General features: G+C 46.1%; 1 protein-coding gene and 1 non-coding gene across 2 annotated transcripts; one reads left to right on the forward strand and one right to left on the reverse strand.

Moving 5' to 3' along the window:
- Positions 1 to 149: 149 nt before the first annotated feature.
- TRNAK-UUU (transfer RNA lysine (anticodon UUU)) lies at positions 150 to 222 on the reverse strand. Its single transcript has one exon. It is a non-coding gene; the product is annotated as a tRNA-Lys (tRNA).
- Positions 223 to 646: 424 nt separating this feature from the next.
- Positions 647 to 18,851, forward strand: MDM4 (MDM4 regulator of p53). The gene is made up of 11 exons (XM_065649460.1): positions 647 to 783; positions 4,976 to 5,082; positions 7,546 to 7,620; positions 8,565 to 8,698; positions 9,161 to 9,210; positions 11,984 to 12,045; positions 12,812 to 12,908; positions 14,100 to 14,260; positions 14,764 to 14,898; positions 15,229 to 15,309; positions 15,683 to 18,851. The coding sequence occupies exons 2-11, from the start codon at positions 5,008 to 5,010 to the stop codon at positions 16,235 to 16,237; spliced, it is 1,425 nt and encodes a 474-aa protein (XP_065505532.1). The 5' UTR covers positions 647 to 783; positions 4,976 to 5,007; the 3' UTR covers positions 16,238 to 18,851.
- The last annotated feature ends 589 nt before the right edge of the window (positions 18,852 to 19,440 follow it).

The following is a 19,440-nucleotide window of genomic DNA, read 5'->3' on the forward strand; positions in this document are numbered from 1 at the left end:
TTTTTTTTCCTCTCAAAAGCCTTTTTCACCAGCGGCAATAGCGGTTCTTCCCACCGGAGGGTCCTGGTTGCGCTCCTGAATAGTCCTGGAAGAGAAGCGAAAAAGTAATAAAAGAAAAAAAGACAGGATCGGAATGGGAAAAGTTCAGTCGCCCGAACAGGGACTTGAACCCTGGACCCTCAGATTAAAAGTCTGATGCTCTACCGACTGAGCTATCCGGGCTCTGAGAAAGCCGTTACCAGGATGGTGTTATCAGCGCACGGCAGCGTCGGCGGAGCGCCACATTGTGCATCGCGGCGGCGGGAAGCTCGCACCGGGCTGGGAGAGCTCGCACCGGGTCGGTGGAGGCACCGGGAGGCTCGTACGAGGCCAAGGAAGGGCTGCGGCCCCGCACCGGCTGGGCAGAGGGAGGCGGAGGAGGCCCCGCACCGGGCTGCAGGAGCGGCGTGCGGCTCTGTCCCGTACTTAACGGTCACCGGGGGGCGGGGGGTTGCACCGAGCCGAGGCGACGCGTGCTCCCTTTCACCGGTCGGTCCTCCAGCGCCGCACGGGGGCGCGCTCCCCGCAAGGGAATTCCGCGTCCTTTCTAGGCGCAACTTCCGTCCCGCTCTATGGCCCCGCCCCGCCGGAGCGGAAGCGCCGGGGCAGCCATGTTGGCTCGGAGGGGAAGCGGCGGCCCGGAGCCCGCTAAGATGGTGGAGCGGAGGCCGCGGGGGGCGTAGGGGTGTCCCCCGCCCACCCCCCGGCCCCGGCCCGGCCCGGGGCTCATGGAGCAGCTGTAGGGTGAGCCCGGGGCTCGGGGGCGCAGCGCTCCGGTGGCGGCGAGCGGGGCGGGCGGCGGGGCCGTGCGAGGCGGCCGAGGAGGGGCCGGGGGAGGCGGCTGAGGAGGGGCGGGGACCCCGCGGGGCTCTGGGGGCGGCGGGAAGGGCCCGGGGGGGAGCAGAGGCAGCGGGGGTGTGCGTGTGCAGCCAGGGCAGCGGTTACCGGCTCTCACCAGGAAGGTATTTCTGCTTGAAAAAAACCCTCTTGCTGGGTAGAAGAAAATAAACGAAGTGTCAAAAACGAGTTGAAAACTCCACTCTTGGACTGAAGAAACGGTGTTTCAGTTGCACCATTCACTTAGTTGCGCTGGAAACACAGCAAGAGCTCCCAGCGCCGAGAGCTGCGCCGCTGCCCTTCAGAAACAGCTTCCAAACTTTAAGTGTTATTCTAATTGTATTTCTTGCCGAACGCTTTTAAGGACCAATTACTGTTGTCTGCCAGCCTGTGGGTTGCAGTTCCTGATGCTTCGAGTGTCTGCTCCAGTAATAAAGGGAGATGCAACAAGTGTTTCTGCATTTTTGCATCTTTTCCAGAGCACATACTTTTCCCCCTTGCCAAGCTTTCTCATACCCAATAGTTACCTACAGCACTAAAAACTTTGGCAGCATTTAGGGTAAAAGTTGCAGAGGAATGTGATATGACCAGACAACAGCAAAGAGCTGACTGGGACTGTTGCCGTGCGTCATCTTTCACACAGCGATTTTATACCTTAAACCCAACCCTGCTTTCGCAGAGGCTGTGCGGTTTAACAGTTGGAAGTCGCTGCTCTGCTAAGTCCAGTATGAGCAACAGGGAAGTGTTTTCAGGGAGGGATTAATAACTCCAAGATCAGACGTGTTATGTCTCACACATTAAACAGAAGGACTTTAATAGATGATCTCTAGGCTGATCAGTTCTGACACGTCCTCCTGGGACAGCGCAGAATTTCAGACTGTTGTGCTCTGGGTTAAAAAGAGCCAAAATAAGCCCTCACCTGTCCAAAATTGGACAGAAGCAGAGTTTAACAGATGCAGGTGCTGAGCTCCATCCTGCATTAACCCGTTGCTGGGAGGCTGCGTGGGAAACGTGCTGATCAAAAAGGGTCAAAATCTATATCCTGAGTGCTGAGGACAAGACTGGAATGTCAGAGCTCAGCCTGCTGGTGCAGTGAGCAGTTACACAGCCCACAGCTCCACCAAAAATGCCTGGTTTACACTCCCTGCTGTGTTTTCACTTTGCACAGAAATTAAAAACCGTATTCTTTCATTGGAGTGAGACTTTAAAACAGAAACTGAACTGGAATTAGAAGTTTAGCTACAACTTCTCAGACAAGAGAAGCCCGTGTACCCTGTGCTCGCACCCTCTGGGTCTGTTGAGATCTTTATTTCCAAACCTTGTCATGCACAAGCACCAAAACCCATGATCTAGTGGGGATTTGATCTCTTGAGAGCAGGAGCTTTTCCTCACAAATCGGGTGGACAACTTGTTCCTGTAGCCTGCATGACCATATCAAGTGATCAAATGGAACAAATTGTTACTTCATGACTACGCTGTGATTCATGGTTTCCTCCGAGTCATTGCTCTGCTCCAGTGTAATTTTCTTATATATGTAGCTCCAAAGCTCCAGACGGCAACAGCAGTAAGTTCACTGGTGCTTCCTTCAGTTGGCTGCAAATTAGACACTTCCAGGATTGTGGGGTAAGATATTGGGCATAAAATAGGGGGGGAAGATTGCAGGGCAAGGTTAAATAGGGCTCACTGAGCAAGAAGCTTCTCAGTTCTTTAGGAATTTCCAACAGAGGGTGGGAATGTGAGTGGGATTTTCTGTCTTGGCAGGACGACGACTAGCGACTGCGGCCATAAAACTTGTGGGCATCTGCAGTCCAGATGTGTTTTACAGCTTGCACGCTTGGGCAGACAGCATTCAGTGATCTCAAGACTGATTTCTAATTAAAGGAAGTTAATATTGCTAAGAGTCTAAAAATACAATTTATCTGTAAGGACTGGAGGCAAGGCACAAACTTGCCTTTCTCTAATAAAAGCAGTACTGAAACAGTTAAAGTGAGCTTTAGTTGACTCTCAACCTGGGGTAGCAGAGCCTTTCCAGGAATGCATTTTGTCCCTTTTTCACACCAACTCAAGCTCTTATCAGGAGCTGCGGTGTTGGGTGACTCCCTTTCCTGAGATGAGCTGGAGGCCCCGCTGGTTTTTGAAAGAGCCACTCGGAGCATCCGCAGGAAGCTCCGCTGCCCAAGGACACGCAGACTCCTCTTGGCAGGAGTGAAGGGGAAACTGAGGCAGCCGCTGCCCTGTCCTACTGCTCCGTACTCCTTCTAGCAGAGCAGTTCAAGGGTGGTAAGTTATTCTGCAGCTGGTACAAAGCACAGCTCAGCTTGGAAAGGGTCCTGCAGGCAGTTTGTGTCACAATGCGCTCGGCATTATGAAGTATAATGGAAACCTTAGTTAAGATTTAAGATGCTGGTAGCATGGAAGTGGTTTGAGCTGTTGTAAGTCACTTATTTTGAGTTACTGCCTAGATCTGGTCACTATCAGTGTTATTTACCAAACTTGGATATTTTATATACTTTAATCAGGCTTTCCTAAATATTTAGAGATAGGCTTGATCTTTGGGAATGTTTTTATTTCTGATTTTGCTTTAAGAGAAACTTAATGCTACAGGAGCTCTCAGGAGCCTCTTACAAAGTCCCTTCTCATGGCTGGGGAAAGGGTGGGATGGGTTGAGCGGTTACAGTGCTCAGTGACTTGAGTTGCTGTTCAAACTCCGATTTTTTTTTTTTGTCATTATGGAGGTTTCTGCAGATGTCCGGCCTGTTTTGTCTACATCTCTCTGATGTTTGGTTACATTCCTCAGGAATAAGTCTGGTTATTTTGCTAGTGTGCACTTTGAAATGTAGCTAATCATCCCGGTTTACATTCTTTGTAGCTGATATAGTAATAAGAAATTAATTTAGTCTATCTGGAAAAGTCTGTGACAATTTAGATATTGTTTTAGAGGTTTTTGGCTTCACATTTTCAAATCTAAACTACTGCACAGGTTGAAAGTTGACACTTTTTGCATGTTCCACCCAGTAAAAACTCTCCCCAAGTTTGATCTGTGTGTGCAGATCCAGGAGCCAGGCTTCACTGTTCAGTTCATCTCGTGCTCTGACCTTCAGCTTGCCCAGTGGCAGTTGCAGGGCTTGTTTCAGAACTGCCTGCAAAAGCGCAACCAAATTCATGTTGAAATGGAGATTTTTCTTGCAGCTGGGTCTGAGGACACACTACAGTTTTATTGGTTTAAGCTTTACTGCTGAGACTAAGAGGTCAAGACATAAGTTCCTTCTCCAGCAGGTTCAAGTTAATTTTTTTTTTTTTCCAGTGCCTGGTTAATTTACATCAGCCTCTCTCTTTAAATATAAATAAGTTTTCAGACCTGTTGGGCAGGGTAGGTTAAACTGGATTGTGCTGTGACCATGAGTCATCCCAGCTCGTTCTGTGTGTGAAGCTGAGGTTTTGGGGTGGATACTGAAACCAATTCAAATAGCTGCAGGACTTCCCCTTCTGTTCCTTTCCAGGAAAGGGTCATCTCACCCAGTAACGCTCTCAGGACTGTTTAATTCACAGTCTGGATCTATCTCTGGGATGAAGCTGCTGCAGCTTCAGGCTGTCAGCTCTTGGAAAGGCAGGTGGGGAATGTGATAATATGTGTTAATCATTGTAATCAGCACTGGCTGCTCCTCCTTTTGGGGGGGGTCACTGCCTTGGGAAGGTTCCAGTGTGGTTAACTGTGATTCAGCTGCTGTTCCCCCCCTCTGACGCAAGGGTTTCACCATGTTCAGAGTTTGCAGCTCAATGGAGACTGGCAGTTCCTCACCCCTCACCGTGCTGAGATGGGCAGAGGCAAAGCATCCTCAGTGCCACAGGAAATCTGTCCTGCTCGTTCTCACATGGCTGTTTGTCAGGCACTGGATGCAGCTCGGGTAGGACAATCAGTTCAGTTTGGACAGAGCAGGTGGGGGACATGGTAACATAAACATTATACCGCAGTCATTTAAGATACACAGGTAGGGCTAATTTTAAACACCGGTTTCCTGAAGCTTCTAAGAAGTGGAAGTGGTTAAACTCGAGACCACGTCTCTCAGCTTAACTGTGACATGAATCTTTTCATTTGCAGGTTTGTGCTGTAAACAGCTCATCACTGCCACAATGACATCTTCCAGCTCTGCCCAGCATCCAGCAGCTGAGAGCGCCTGCAGAATCACACTCGGACAAGCTAACCAGGTAATGATGTCTCCCACTTATCTTCACAGCTTTCTCATCACTACAGCAGTAATTCCAGCAAATCAAAGCTCTCCAAGTACATTTAAGTAAGAAGAATTTAGCCCGATGGAGAAGGGCTTTTGTCCTGAGTCGCGTTGGCTTTCGCTATCAGATCAATGATTTATGAACATTTTAAAGGGAGAGGAGGGGAAGAAGAAGGTAAAAGTGGCCCTACAAGAAATTGTATAACACATATTTTTGTGCTGGACCCACACTTGAAGAATTCCACACAGAAGAGCATTCCTGCTAGTGCTGGACTCTCGCAGTTGTTTTGGAGCTTTGTAACCTTGTGTGCTGAACTGTTTTAGTCAGCAACATATCCCCGTGGCTTTTCTGGACTCAGGTGAGCGTTGAACACATAGTACTCCTGTTATCGACTATTCCTAAACTGTCCCTGGAACAAGAAGTAGCCGCGAGCCAAGGTCAACGTGGCTGGTGTGTGGTTTGACTGTAATAGACTCGCTCTGTCACACCACATCGACAGCCAGAGCGGAGAAATTTGCAAACAATTACTGGAGAAATCTGGTCTAAAAATCAGGACAGTTTCTCCAAGACAGGCATCCAGCTTTCCAGAGCCAATTCTTTGTAAAAAATGTCTCCACAATATGAGAGGATGTGGCAGGAATGGAAATAAGCTGATGGGAAGCTGAGAGATCCTCCCATTTGAGGCTTAATTTAGAAGCTTTGAAAGGTAGCCAAGTCCTGTGCAGAATTGATGTATATGCTTATTTATTCAACTCACTCTGCATGAAAAAAATAAGCAAATGGGCTCTGGCATTAGTAGCAAAATATTGATTGTCAACACTCTGTCCCAGGCAGTGCAGAATAAACACTTTTATTTGGGCTGTGCTGTAGTAGCTGCAGACCCATTTTAAAGTGATCAAGCTAACTAGGTTGCTTCTTTAATCAGAAAGACATATAAGGAGTTGCTTCAAAATCCATTTGAGAGTGGTCATTAGAGAAATGAATGAATGCAAACACATAATTTTATCTTATTAAAAAGATGTGCTGACACAAGCACTTACTTGAGTTGTGCTCAGCTCTTTCCTAGTGAAAAAGCTGGTTTTGAGAATGAGAGTTGGGGCTGGACACGAGCTGTTCTGTTTGAGCTTGAAAACACATTTAACAAACAGAATAATGAGAGAACAGGCAGAGCAGACGCATTCACAGAGATTTTTTTTTAAACAATATGAGAAAAGAGAACAGATACTTTGCCAAGATACTGTCTGATAACTGAGTGGCAAATTACATTTATAACAAACAATTAAAACCTCTTCTCCTTGCCTTGTGCAGGAAGATGGTGCTGCAGCTCAGGCTGCCCCTTGAGAAGACATTGCAGAGTCAGGAGCAGGTTCTGCTCCTTGTGAGAGGAAATATTTATATGCCTTTCTATAGGCGGAAAGGAGGGATGGGTATGGGACACAGGTGAACCCACCTAATGCTGATAGATGAAGGCCCTTACCAGCTGGCACAGATTACCTGCCTTGAGCCTAAGCCTTGTAAAAATGTAGGGAAAACAGCAAAGAACATCGTGTGCTGAGGACTGGGCTTTCTGTCCTGTGACAGATGGAAATATGTCGCTGTATGAGCCTCTGGTAGACAAGAATGGAGGAAGAGATTCAGTGGTTGTACTCCTAGGAATTGTTAAAATTCTTGTGGAATAAATGAAGGGGGAGAAGCTATTTAAAACTTGCTGCTGTTTTATATAGCATTGTCTGTCTCATCTGCTACTCAAAGCTGCCTGGGCATGTGGGTGAAAACTGAAGGGGTTGTGGAGCAGTTGAATTGCTCCCAGAGTGCTTTATATTTTATATAATAAAGGTTTTGGTTGATGAGTGAGATCCACAGAAAATACAGGTCCTGATCTTTGGTGTTAATTAACCACACCTTGTGTTTAATGCAGTCTTATTATGTACCCATTCGTGGATCCTAATAAATACATATTCCCAAAGGTCTGTACAGAGCAGACTTGTTTTGTTCACTGCACTAATTGAGAAGATCCAGGCACTGCTACTGAAGCGGCATCTGAATGCACCATCCTTACTCTGAAATAAATGACTGAGTGGTTTGGTGAGTCACTGCCTGGGACTCCAGACCAGGCTCTGAGGATGAAAGACAAAGTTAATGGGACAATGAGTGAGTAAAGCCTTTAGAGCTGGCCGCCCAAATTCCTTGGCTTTTTTTTTTTGTCTTGTACTTGAGTCAGAATGGTTGTGCTGATTTTCAGTCCTTCTAACTTCTTTTTAAGCATTTGTCCATGCAGATCCCTTGTGAAAAAAGAACAGCAGCCTTCAGCAGGTCAGCCTGGGGCAAGCAGAGTTCCCCCACCGCCCCCAACCCAAACCACGGTGTTGAGGGGCAGTGGGATGCAGCCACATGTACCAGGGTGACGTTTGAACAAAACTCTGCACTTCTGTGTTTCAGGTGCGACCCAAACTGCCGCTTCTGAAGGTTCTGCAGGCTGCGGGCGCCCAAGGTGAAACCTTCACGCTGAAGGAGGTGGGTTCAGTTTCCAAGCACTGAAATGGTGCCTGTCCCCATTGTTTGGGACGTGGCTCTTAGTGGGGAGGGGTTGGAACTGGCTGTTGATTTTTCTGGATTTTGAAGCCTTATCTGCAAAATAAGGATACCTTACCCATCGGGCTGTTGTGATTTAGTCAGTCATAAATTGTCTTAAGAGCCCCCAGAGGAATCAGAATGCGAGTGTGAAGTATTAAAGAAAATTATTTATCCTGGAAAATCAGAAACCTCTTTAGAGCAAGGAGAGCTGGGAGAGCCGCTTCCTGAAAGTGTGTGGGAGGTTCTGTTCAATTGTCTTGCTCTCCGCTCAGCGCCTGAAAGCCTTTAAAATTGAAATCTAGTTGATATTTTTCTTTAACTTGCCTTTGAAATGGCTTGTCAGCTAAACGTAAGAGACCCCATGAATTCATTTATTTTAAGATTAAAATGCAATATGTGTACAAGATTAAAAAAATGACACTGTGATTTACAAGAGTATCCTGTCTGTGAAGAATTAAATGCAGTGGTTTTTCATTATGAATGTGTCAAATATTCCTGCAGAGCCCTGTGACTTATTTTAGACACTTATGCATTTAAATAACTTATTTAGCTCCTAAATTTTTTTGCAAAAACAAATTGAATGGTTTAAATGGGGAGAGTTGAGCATTAAATGCAGGTTACTTGTATAGATTAACATTTTAACTCAGTTAAATCATTTTTTCTGCAGTGGAAGGAGTAGTGTTAGCAAGTTTTTGGTGACACTGTTGTTCAGCGGGGTCACTTTGGTGGGTAATGGGGCTGGAACCTGCCTGTATTACACTGAACGCACTTTGCTTTCTCCTCTTGTGCTCCGGATTCCTCGCTGTAGCTCTCAAAGGATGTTTCCTCTCCATGTTTTGTGATCTTCATGCAGATGTGGCTGATGGTACGTTATGTATCCACAGGTGATGCATTACCTGGGACAGTATATAATGGTGAGGCAGCTCTATGACAAAAACCAGCAACACATGGTCTATTGCGGAGGAGATCAGCTGGGAGAACTGCTGGGGCTGGAGAGCTTCTCTGTAAAAGATCCAAGGTAGGAAAAAGTGACATAACGAACATTGCATTATAGAGGTGGTTGGGACAGGAGACTCTCCGTGTCACCGTTTCTGTTTGCTGTCACATAAACCTCTGTGAGTAGCAGGTGTCCTGCTCAGGGGTTTATTTTTGAGGCGTTTCACAAGTTTGGGTTTAGCTCCTTTGTTTTGAAGAGCCCGTTCTGAATGGTTCAAGCAGTGAGCTGCTCGAGGTGACACCTGTTCCCCCTTTTATTTCTGCAGCTTCTTAGGCCCCTGATCTCACACTTCAGCTAAAATCTGCATCCTTCAGTTAAGTTCTGAGTGAGACTTCTCTCTAGCAAGCATTTAGGAGTGGCAAAAAAGGCACTGCAGTTTCCAGCGTTTCTCTGGATAATAAAAGAGAATTTCTGTCCCTGGTTTAACGGGGTAATGCCGTTTGGTTTTGTGACTCTATTCAACTGTCACCTTCTTTCCCACAGCCCAGTGTATGACATGTTGAAACGGAACCTGACTTCTGCTGCTATGGCAGGTAGGTTTGTCACAGTGTGGGCAACTATATTCAATGTAGTGTTGAGGTAACTTGGGTAAGTAACGATACTTAAAAAAGAGAAATGTTTCGGAAGTTGGAACAAGCTGTTAATGAAGGTTTTAACAAGGCAATCTCTTTGAGTATGTGTCTTTTCTGTGTGTCCACCGCCAGTAGCTGTGATATGAACTCAGGTGTTGAGTAATGTGGCTGCTCTGTCTGGAAGAACGGCTGACAGAGCTAAATACTGCGGCTGTACAAATCACCGTGACTCAAGTATCTCATCCAAATCGTGATTGATTTCTCAGTCCTTTCTCGGTTTCATAGCATGCTGTGATGTCTCGGTCTCATACTTTCATAGTCTTGAGACTGAATATAAGAATGCTGGAAACCCAGCCTAGATCTGCAAGCCAAAGAGGTCTGGACTTTAATGAAACACTTGAACCTGTAAAGGTCACTGCTACTTTCCCAGCTCATAAGAGAAATCAAATCTATATCAAAAGTTCTTCAGTCATAAATTTATTCTTAAATTAATCTCAGCTGTCGACTTCCTTACAGCCAGTTCTCATTGTACAGCTGGTAATCTCCATTTGAAAAAAAATCTTCAAGCATGCAAATTATGAGGGAGCTGCAGCAGGAGAGTTGTGGAGCCTTGTGCTGTACTCCTGCGGTCTCTAAGCAGATAATATGGACTCAGTTCTTCACAAGGGCTTAGTCTATTTTTGCACAAGTATGTAAAAGCTTGTGCAAATTTAGAAACTGAGCAAACAGCCCTAAACTGCTTGGTCCTCTGCTCTGAGCCATGTGTTGGTGCCTCTGAGGGACCCCTGCTTTTTCTATGTAGAAGAACCTTTCCAAGCAGACTCCCCCCTCCCCAGGTTACTGCAGGATGACTGTGTGAGTGCTGTTCCCCTTGCTGGCGCTGCCCTGGCCTGTTCCCCATCGGCAGTGGATGCGGAGAGCAAAGGATCCCAGCGAAACGCTCTCTGCTTGCTGCCCTGTCCCCTCCGCTCCGTGTGTGCCTGTGTCTGGGTGCGCTGTATGGTCCACTCATGGTGTAACTGATTTTTAAACCTGCTGAAGGAAATACTGTTCCTTTAGGAGATGATCACTGAGTTATACCGTGTCTGCTTGTGGATGTGTGTGACTATAAAACGGAACAAGCTTGGCAGACCAGACCTCGAACAAACACACAGGAAGGATGACTCTAGGTGGTGTTTTTCTTTCATAACAACGTCGCAATAACTAGAAGTGCCATAAGGCTTAAAGAGGTCTTTGTGCTTGGTTTTGTAATAGCTGCTTGTGTTCATTAGCCAAATCAGTGCTCATCAGCACATCGTTTTGCACATTATCTCAGCCCCTTCTTTTCAGTACACTTTTAGAAAGAAAAGTGACTGCAGTACATCTTGGTAATAAAGACTAGGCTTCTACATAATGCTCTTTAGCAGGAGGTGTCCTTCCTTGGCTGGCTTTCCCTCTAGGTGTGAGCCACATGAGGTGTATTTAGGAATACCTCACTGTGAGGACATTTCGTGGTCAGTTCCTAGTATATCTTGGCTTGGGAAAAGGAGCCTTCCGATAGATGGAGTGTCTTTTCACACAGCGTTTAAGACTAGTTAGCATTATGAAGTGTTAGAAGGGTAGGTCTTCACCTCCTGTAGCGTCCGTGCGGGGCCAGAGCAACTCTGGATGAGCCAAACAGCCTCTGTTTTCCTCAGGTATTAAAAGATCAGTGACTGCAGAAGCTGTAGTGTGATGGAAGGGCAGAAAGGAAAGCAAAACTAATGCGTGAAGGGCAAAGAATATGGGATAAAGCCACATCATTTTGTGGTCCTGTGTTTTGATCTGGTTTAGGGACCACTTTGTGCTCCACTTTTCTGCCTATAGCAGCAGTTTTCAGTGTCTTCAGTGCCCTGATTCATGATGTGAATCAGACTGTTCACATCTGCCTGGCATTCAGTGGGGAATTTCTCTGCTAAATAGACAGGGGAGCAAGCAGGAGCCATTCCTGCATCTTCTGTTCTCTAGCAAGTCATTCTCTTTAGAGGGTAGACTTCCTAAGTGCAGCTCTCCTATTATGTAGAAAGATTTCTGTTAATTTGATTGTTCTTGCTATTTAGGTTGACCTTTTAATTAACTTTTGGGGCCAGCATAATTGGCTGGATTAAATTGTGTTATGGATGTGTACGCAGTTACCCAGGAAGGAGCTGTGCATGGAATTTTCCCTTCTTTAGTCTAGTCTTTGTTCTTCCTGCCCACACCCTTTAAGAAAGACCTTTTTCCTGTCTTAGCATAAGCTGAAAGAAACTGTGTCCTTATGTATTTATAAAAAACTTACTATTTTCTGCTCACCTTAGCACGGATCTGATCCAGCCTTCAAGCGCGAATCCCCACCCTCTGCTATCGTTCTGCGCTTCTGCCTCCTCTTTCGTAAAAGACTTAAAACTTACAATGGCAGGACAGCCCGTAGGAAAAATAATAGTTTTTTCACATTAGGAAGAAAGTTCTTACATGCTGTGAGGTTTCACTAAGCTTCATCTCCAAGGTCATAGACTCTGTATTCCGTAGGCTGAAGCCTCTGTACGTCCCTGGGGAGTCCGGGAGTAACGCCCGTAGGAAAGGGCCGGCTCTGTAAGGAAGAAAGGGCTGTTTCTGCTAAAGCGTCGCTGAGAGGTCTGCCAAGCCTGGCTCGTTGGTTGCTTGCTGAACACCCTCTGTGTTGTGAGAATGGTTATTACCAGGGAAGGTTTTTTCTTTTGTTTTACCTGCTATCTAGATGCTGCACAGAGTCTCGCAAAGGAACAGAGCGTCGATAAGCCAAGCCAAGACCAGCTGAAGGTAAACCCACTGCCTGGTGGTTTCTTTTGTTGTACAGAGTGCCCCTTCTCTGTACCTGTGCATGGTGGACTGCCAGAACTTTGTGCTGCTTGGCTGCCAGGTCCTCACCTTCCTGAAAAAGTTCTTGGAGTCCACACAGCAGGGACAGAGTGACCCTTCTCTGTTCTCTCCATAACAGAGTGCCAGTCTCTGAGCGCGTTTCTCTGGGGTGTAGCACTTCTAGTCCTCAGTTCCTCCAGCGTGCTCTGTCTTTTCATGTCTTCCTCCCCTCTCTCCCGTCCCCTTTCTGAGTAGGAATTGCCAAATAATTAAGCTTTCTAAAACATGTGAACAAGTTTTGTGTTTAGTAGGATTGTTTCCAGAAGCTTTCAGGCAGAATCTGCAACCCAGGAAAAATCTTTGCACTTCAAACTTGTTTCCAGGTGTATTTTGGGCTTCAGGCAGTTGAATCTAGGAGGTGTCTTGTTACACTGGGGGCCAGAAAGTCACAAAGATCACAGTGTTACCGCATTAAAGATGGCAACTTTTGAACTTTTGCCAGTCTTAAGATTTTTCCTAGGTCGCGAGTACATTGTTTGTGCTGATTATGGATGCATTAGCCTTCTTAAAGGGTTAACAGTGTGCAGGTTTTGTTCAGAAACTTTTTTTTCCTCTTCATAACTACTTGGTCCGATACTGCAGCTGGTGACTCGGAATGGAAGTGCTACATCCCCTTGTCCCTATAAGCTCTGATGAACTAACATCTCCTTTTCCTTCCTTCGTGCAGCTTAGCCAGCAAGAAGGTTCTGACACTGGCGTCATGGAGGGCGAAAGCAATTCTGCTGCTTTTTCTACCTCAGAGCAAAAATGTGAGAATTACCCAGGTGAGTGGCAGCTTTTCTGCAGTAACACCATGTGCACGAGCTCTTCTGCTCCTTCCTCAGTGTGACACATTGAGCTCTGCATCAGCAAAATGCTGGAGGAGGGTGTTGGGAGACTAATAAAAACCTGTTGTAGAATATAATCTTCAAAAATCATCATCTTGTGCTAAAAATGGAGAAAACTGCAGATGTTCACCAAAGGTGTTTTGTGATAGACATGTTTTCTAGCTTGGATATTTGGTCTCATAAACAAACAAACACTTTGAATAAAATGGCAGGTTAAGCCCCAAAAGCACATGTCACTAAATAAAGCCATGAAAAAATTTACAGATTTTGCTGAAGGGTATTTTAAATGCTGAAATTATACTTCTATCTATTTATCTTCCCAAGAGACTCTCTCCTGTGATTACACAGAACACAGCCTGAGCCGTCTGCAGTCATTACCTGCAAACCACTCAGGGAACTGAATAACAATGGCTTTTTTTTTTTTCTATCCAGCTTAAGTGTAATACAGCTCCTTCATATTTAGACATTTTCTTTGTTTTAATGTCTGGGGATTTCTTGCTGATTCACTCATGGATTTGTGATGTTATGGATGCAATTTTCCTGTTTTTTCCTACTTTCTATTCTCATATTCGCCTATCAAGGAACCTAATTCGTAATAACAAATCTTCTTGGCAAGCATGGGTATTTCCCGATCAAATGAGAGCGGGAGATATTTTCCTGGCTGCATGTACAAAGGAGGCAGAAACAGTCCTGTCTGTGCCTTTGAGACTCTCGGCACTGAAGAGAGAGAGATTCAAGGTTATTTTGAAATTCAGACTGCTGAGTTTAGGATCACAGACTAGACTGCATGGGCTGAAAAGGAGGCTGAAGCACAGGGCTGTGGAGGAGGGATTCTTACCTTCCTGCTTCCTATTTTGAGCCTGGTTTTGGAATTCAGGAGCTCCCATCACTGGAAACGTGAACCAAATTCAAACCAGTTTTTGCATCTCAAGTCACTCAAGAAATCTACTTGGGTTAACTTGGGTAGAGCTCTGAAAGAAATGTTTGTGTTTCTGTGTTGAATCTTAAAAGTAAAGCTAAAGAGAGAGCAAGAAAGATTTCTAAAATTGACTGGGGGCAAATTTTTCTCTGCTAGTCTATTAAATAATGTAGGTGTGGCATGACTTAGACTCTACTTGGCTCTTACAGACAAAGACTTAATAGAAAACCTCTCTAAAAGCAAGAAGCCTAAACTGGACCTAGTGTTTGAGGAATGGGATGTAGCTGGTCTTCCATGGTGGTTTTTAGGCAACCTCAGAAGCAATTACAAGTCCAGAAGTAATGGATCAACAGATATTCAGACTAACCAGGTGTGTAGACATTTTAAATAGGTGCACTGTATTCTTTTCCACTCCTCTTTTGGGTTCCAAGTAAATCAAATAGTCTTCTTTCTTTCCCCTTCCCACTCCAGGATTCTCCCTTGTGTGTTCCTGTCCCAGCCTTTCACATCAGGTGTTGGTTACCTTTGGTGGTGTTAATTAAACCAGGCGCTCTCTGAAGGCTTGTCCAGCCCCAGGGGGTTCCTCCTGCTCTCCAGAGCGCTGGTTGCATCTCAGGACTTGCCCTTCTTCTGGGTCCAAAGCTGTTACCGGTGCAGGTGGTGGACGTGGTGTGGCCGGCTAGCAAAAGGAATACGCTGCTTGCAAAAAAGAAAAATCCTGTGAGAGTTGGGAGCTGCCCCTTTCGCTTCTGGGGTGACCCCAGGGCTGAGGAGGCTCCTAGAGAGGAAGAGGGGAGAGGCCTTGGCTGCGGTGCTGCTTCTCCTGCTCCTGACCCGAGCTCTAAGCGCTCTCGTCTTTTTCCTCTCCAACAGGACATAGACACCGCCGTTGTTTCCGATACTACCGATGACTTGTGGTTCCTCAACGAGTGCCCGTCGGATCAGAGCAGCGCCACAGTCAAGGTGGAAGCAGTTGACTGCGGGGAAGCAAAAGAAGGTGACAAAAAGGTACCTCTTCAAACAGCCACAGTGTGTGTGTTCCACAGTTTGGCCTTTAATCGATCCCATAGAAATGCAGAATCGTTGGCTTTTCATCTGCGTTTTGGTGCTGTGCTGATTTGGAGGAGCCAGATCTATAACCATCTGCAGTTTAAACCGTTCAGAAAAGGCTGTCGCCATTCCGTACGTGGGGCGACAGCTTCAGTCTGCGTGGGGTGTGGTTTAAATGCATGCATTGTCAAGGCACAAACTTAAAACTAATGAAAACTCTAGCAGCAACTTCACTATATTTCTATACAGATCACTGTGCCCCTCTAACAACATTTCCGCTCTTTCCAGGTGACTGAGGACACATGTTTGCAAGACTTTGAGGATTCTCAACGCTTAAGTGATGACACCGATACAGAAGCTGCTTCTGAGGTAGGTGTCCCTCCAGTCAGTGTGCCCTGCTTGGAATGGGCTGCAGCCCCGCTGCAGCTGGAAAAACTTCCGCAGATACTACTGGTTGTGGTAGGAAAAACTGATTTCTTGTTTGGATTTCAAAGGCCAAGGAAAGCAAAAACATCTAGCGAAATCTGCGTCTCCAGAATGCACAGGGGCAGCCAAATTCTCTTCAGGCTTTTTGAGGTGCTGATAATCAAACCAGCAATCATGCACGTGCAAGCTTATACTTGGTAATAAATGCCCTTTTCTGGTGAAACTTCTTTGCAGCTTTTCCTGTGTAGGAGAAATGAGTCATACACAAGAATCCACTAACTTGCTGCTGTTTTTCTCTGCCTCCATCATTCCCCAGGACTGCTGGCAATGCACCAAATGCAGGAAATTTAACTCTCCGGGCAAACGGTACTGCTACCGCTGCTGGGCCTTGCGGAAGGACTGGTACTCGGATTGTCCCAAACTGGCTCACTCTCTGTCTCTGTCAGACATTGATGCTATGCAAAACAAACCCCGTGATGACGGGATAGATGTCCCCGACTGCCGAAGGACGATTTCTGCTCCCGTTGGCCAACCCAAAGACCTGTACCTGGTAGAAAACAAATCGCGTGTAGATCCCGGCAGCTCTATTGAGTCTTTGGATTTGGCAGGAGAATGTGAAAGCAAAAAGTCTCTGTTGCATTTTGCCGAGCATAAAAAGGAGGAAGAAATACAGTCTTTAGAGAGTATAAAAAAATTACTGAATCCTTGCTTCTTGTGCCATCACAGACCGCGGGATGGGAATATTGTCCATGGAAGGACTGCTCACCTTGTGGCCTGTTTCAGGTGTGCCAAGATGCTGAAGAAGAAGCGATCGCCGTGTCCGGTGTGCAGGAAGGACATTGAGATGGTGATCAGGATCTTCATGGGGTAGCTGGGCCGCCTCAGGCCTGCTCCACCAAAAGGTTCTCTTGCACTCGCGCAAACCACAACTTCAGAGCTCGGCTGGTGAATACCAAAGAGAATTGAGATTCAAATCTGACCAAGAGCACTAAGGAATTCTCTGCAGCAAATGAAGAAGCATCTGCTTTTCGATGTCCATTTAAATTAAAGTCCATGGGGAGCAGGGAGTGATCGGCACGTTGCTGTCAATGCCCCGACTTTGAAACTGCCCGAATCTTCTGATTTCAGCTCAGTGGTGTCGCTGGGATTGCCTGTTGTGACAGCTGGTCCTTGCAGAAAGCAAGTTTTGGAAAGAGTTTTAACTTTGGCTGTTGGAGTGTTGTTCTCCAGTAAGTCAAACCCTGTGCAATGGTTCTGAGGGGATCTGTGTCTGAGATGGACAGATAGACATATATAGATATATAGACATATATAGATATACAGGGGTGGCAGAGGGTGGGAGGGTAGACCAAGGTGTTTGCAATTGAGGTAAGCCATTCTCCAAGGATCAGTTCTCCTGAGGGCAGTGAGAAGTAAATAATCCAGTTTCTGACTTCTTTTCTTTACTGTAGGTTTGTTAGGTAAGGTGAAGGTCCCCTTGCTCCCAGACTTGAAATAAGTTCTCCCAAACTTTTAGTCCACAGCTATCTCAGGTCACATACCAGGTGGCAAAAGAGTATCAGCTGATTTTCTTTCCCTGTGATTTAACACTTCAGATGTTTGCAGCATTTACGTTGTCCATCGGAGCTGTGAGTGGTTGCTCTGCTGTTAATACTCAGCTAGAACTTGCAGTTTAAAAGCATCTAAGCCTTTTCAGAGGTCATTTCCTAAGTGCGCTCAGGTCTTCCTCAGCCTTCCCATTCCCTGGGGCTTTGGAGGACACGCAGCAGTAGCAATTGTGCCCTCACCTTCCAGGCATACAGACATTGAAATGCAGCACAAACGCTGGTTTGTCATCATCTCTATAATTCTTTCTCTAATCTAGGAAGTAGACCCAAAGATAGAAAAGAAAAAAAAGGATAGTGCTGTTACCTGGGTGCTTCTCGCGGCCGTTTCCCCTTTTTCCAGCCCAGCAGAAGGTCCCAAACTGCGATGTCAAAGTCATCGTTTCTCTGCAAAGATAGCGGAGTAGGTGCTAAATGCGATCACTGCCAAAAGTCAGGTCCACTTTAGATATCACCATAGTATTGTGATTATTTCTATGCCGGTTATAATTTAGATGACTATTGTTGGCTGTTATTTACAATTGTATTTTAAAAGTCTGAGCGTAACTGTGTCGTGTTTTGTGCACTGTCTGTAAGTCCATGGGGATCAATCCACATGGAAAAGCGGATTTATTGCTCCCTTAACTAAAGGGCTGTTAAATTGCTGGTGATGCACTTTAATCACGCCGAGCTCAGCCACGTTGCCGCGTTCAGAGGGAGCTCCTGCCACCTCGGGTCTTCCCTCTTCAGGGAGTTTCTTTCCTTTTAGGGGTCCCGGGCATAGGAGGGCGCATTGTGGCACTTTGTGGCACTTCTCAACACTGTGAATTCCCTCCCTCCCCGATCGCTTCTAAAAACTAAGTGTTTTACTTCTGAGAACTAAATGTTTTGCTAAAAGCAGCTTTTTTTGAATTGTTCACATCTGGCCACACTGAAAAGAAGGTAATTTGTGTTGACAGAAGCAAGAAAATCAGGAGAGTTTAAGTTCCAGTAATGAGGTTGAATATCCCAACCAAAATCCTCCTGAGATCTCTGCAGCTTCCTTTATTAAATGAAGATTCTTGTCAGTGTGGCAGTTTGTGATAAAAAGCAAATTTGCAGGGTAACTTTCATTGTAACGATCTTTGTACCTGTGACTTGTTCGGTAGAACCATGGTGTTTACAACATGCATTTGTCAACTGCTTGATTCTTTTTAACTGAAATAGTTAGCAGGCATAAGATAGCACAACATTACACTTGATTTGCCTTTGGTAGAAGAATAAGCTATTGCAGCATCTGCACATCGTGTGCGGCTGTAACCGCCCAGCTTGGGGCTTGGAGAGAGGCGGAGATTTGGTTCAGGAGAAAAGGAGAAAAATGTTTCGTTGCTTTAAGTTTAAGCTTAAATAGAGCAGCAATTTCCCAAGAGCTGCACTTTCTGAGAAGGAGCTCAGAGCAGCACTGACCTTGCCACGCCGAGCGGAGCTTCACGGCAGCGGAGCCACCAAATTCAACAGTGACCTTCCGAGGGTCCCAAAGACACCTGAAGAAGACAAGAGCACGTTGTACTCCTGGCAAAGATAAAGACTTGCTTTTCTGGAAAAAGAAAATTCCTGCTGGATCTCCCTTCTCTGCAGCCTGTTGTTCCCAGATACATATATATATATTTTGTTGTTGTTGGGAAAAACTGTGTCTCTCTGTATATACCCACACAGTCACCACAGTAACGCTTGCTAAACAACAGCTGTGTGTTTGCACTATTTAAAAAAAGGCACGTACCACCAAATCGAGGACCTGGTTCTGTGTCGTGCGTGTAATGAATTTAATTAAATCAAGCGCGTTCTATGATAACGTAGGTTTATTTTTTAATTTGTACTGTGTTTCCGGGAAAAACCTTTGATTAAAAGCGTGTTACCAGTAAAGCAGATGGTGATGTTCCTGTGCCTGTGTTTCCAGAGAGGGAGAGACCTCCCACCCTCCAGGATGTGTCCACCCGTGGCAGGGGCTGGGACTGGATGATCTTTAAGGTCCTTTTCAACCCAAACCGTTCCTTTAGTTGCATCTGGTAGCACCTCCAGCTGTTGCTTTGTGGTGGGATGGCCACAAAGGGCCCCCCCTGCACCCCAACCTGCACCTCACTAGAGGGCACCCACCAGCCACGGAGCGGGTCCCTCCCAGCTCAGCCCACCTCCAGCCTGCTTCCCTTGGGGGTTTTTGGCTTTTTTAAGTTATTTTTAATTCTCAAGCCCTTGCGGGAGCTGGAGCGCAGCCCAGCGCTGCCGCCCGTCGGGGTGCAGCCGTTTATTCCTGGAAGCCGATATTTTATTTATCTCCTTGGTGACTTTATCTGGACTTAATGTTCTATAGGTGCCACTTTTATCTGTCTCCTCCATCCTTTCCCTCAGCCTTGTTTGTGTAATCGCTGTGCCCAAATTAAATATTTACTGGTTTCTCCTTACTGGTGAGCCTCCCAGTTCCCTTCCACTTCCAATTAAAGATTTACTAGGAGGG

The sequence above is a fragment of the Caloenas nicobarica genome, chromosome 21 (genome assembly GCF_036013445.1).
Source record: "Caloenas nicobarica isolate bCalNic1 chromosome 21, bCalNic1.hap1, whole genome shotgun sequence".
NCBI classification, from domain to species: domain Eukaryota; kingdom Metazoa; phylum Chordata; class Aves; order Columbiformes; family Columbidae; genus Caloenas; species Caloenas nicobarica.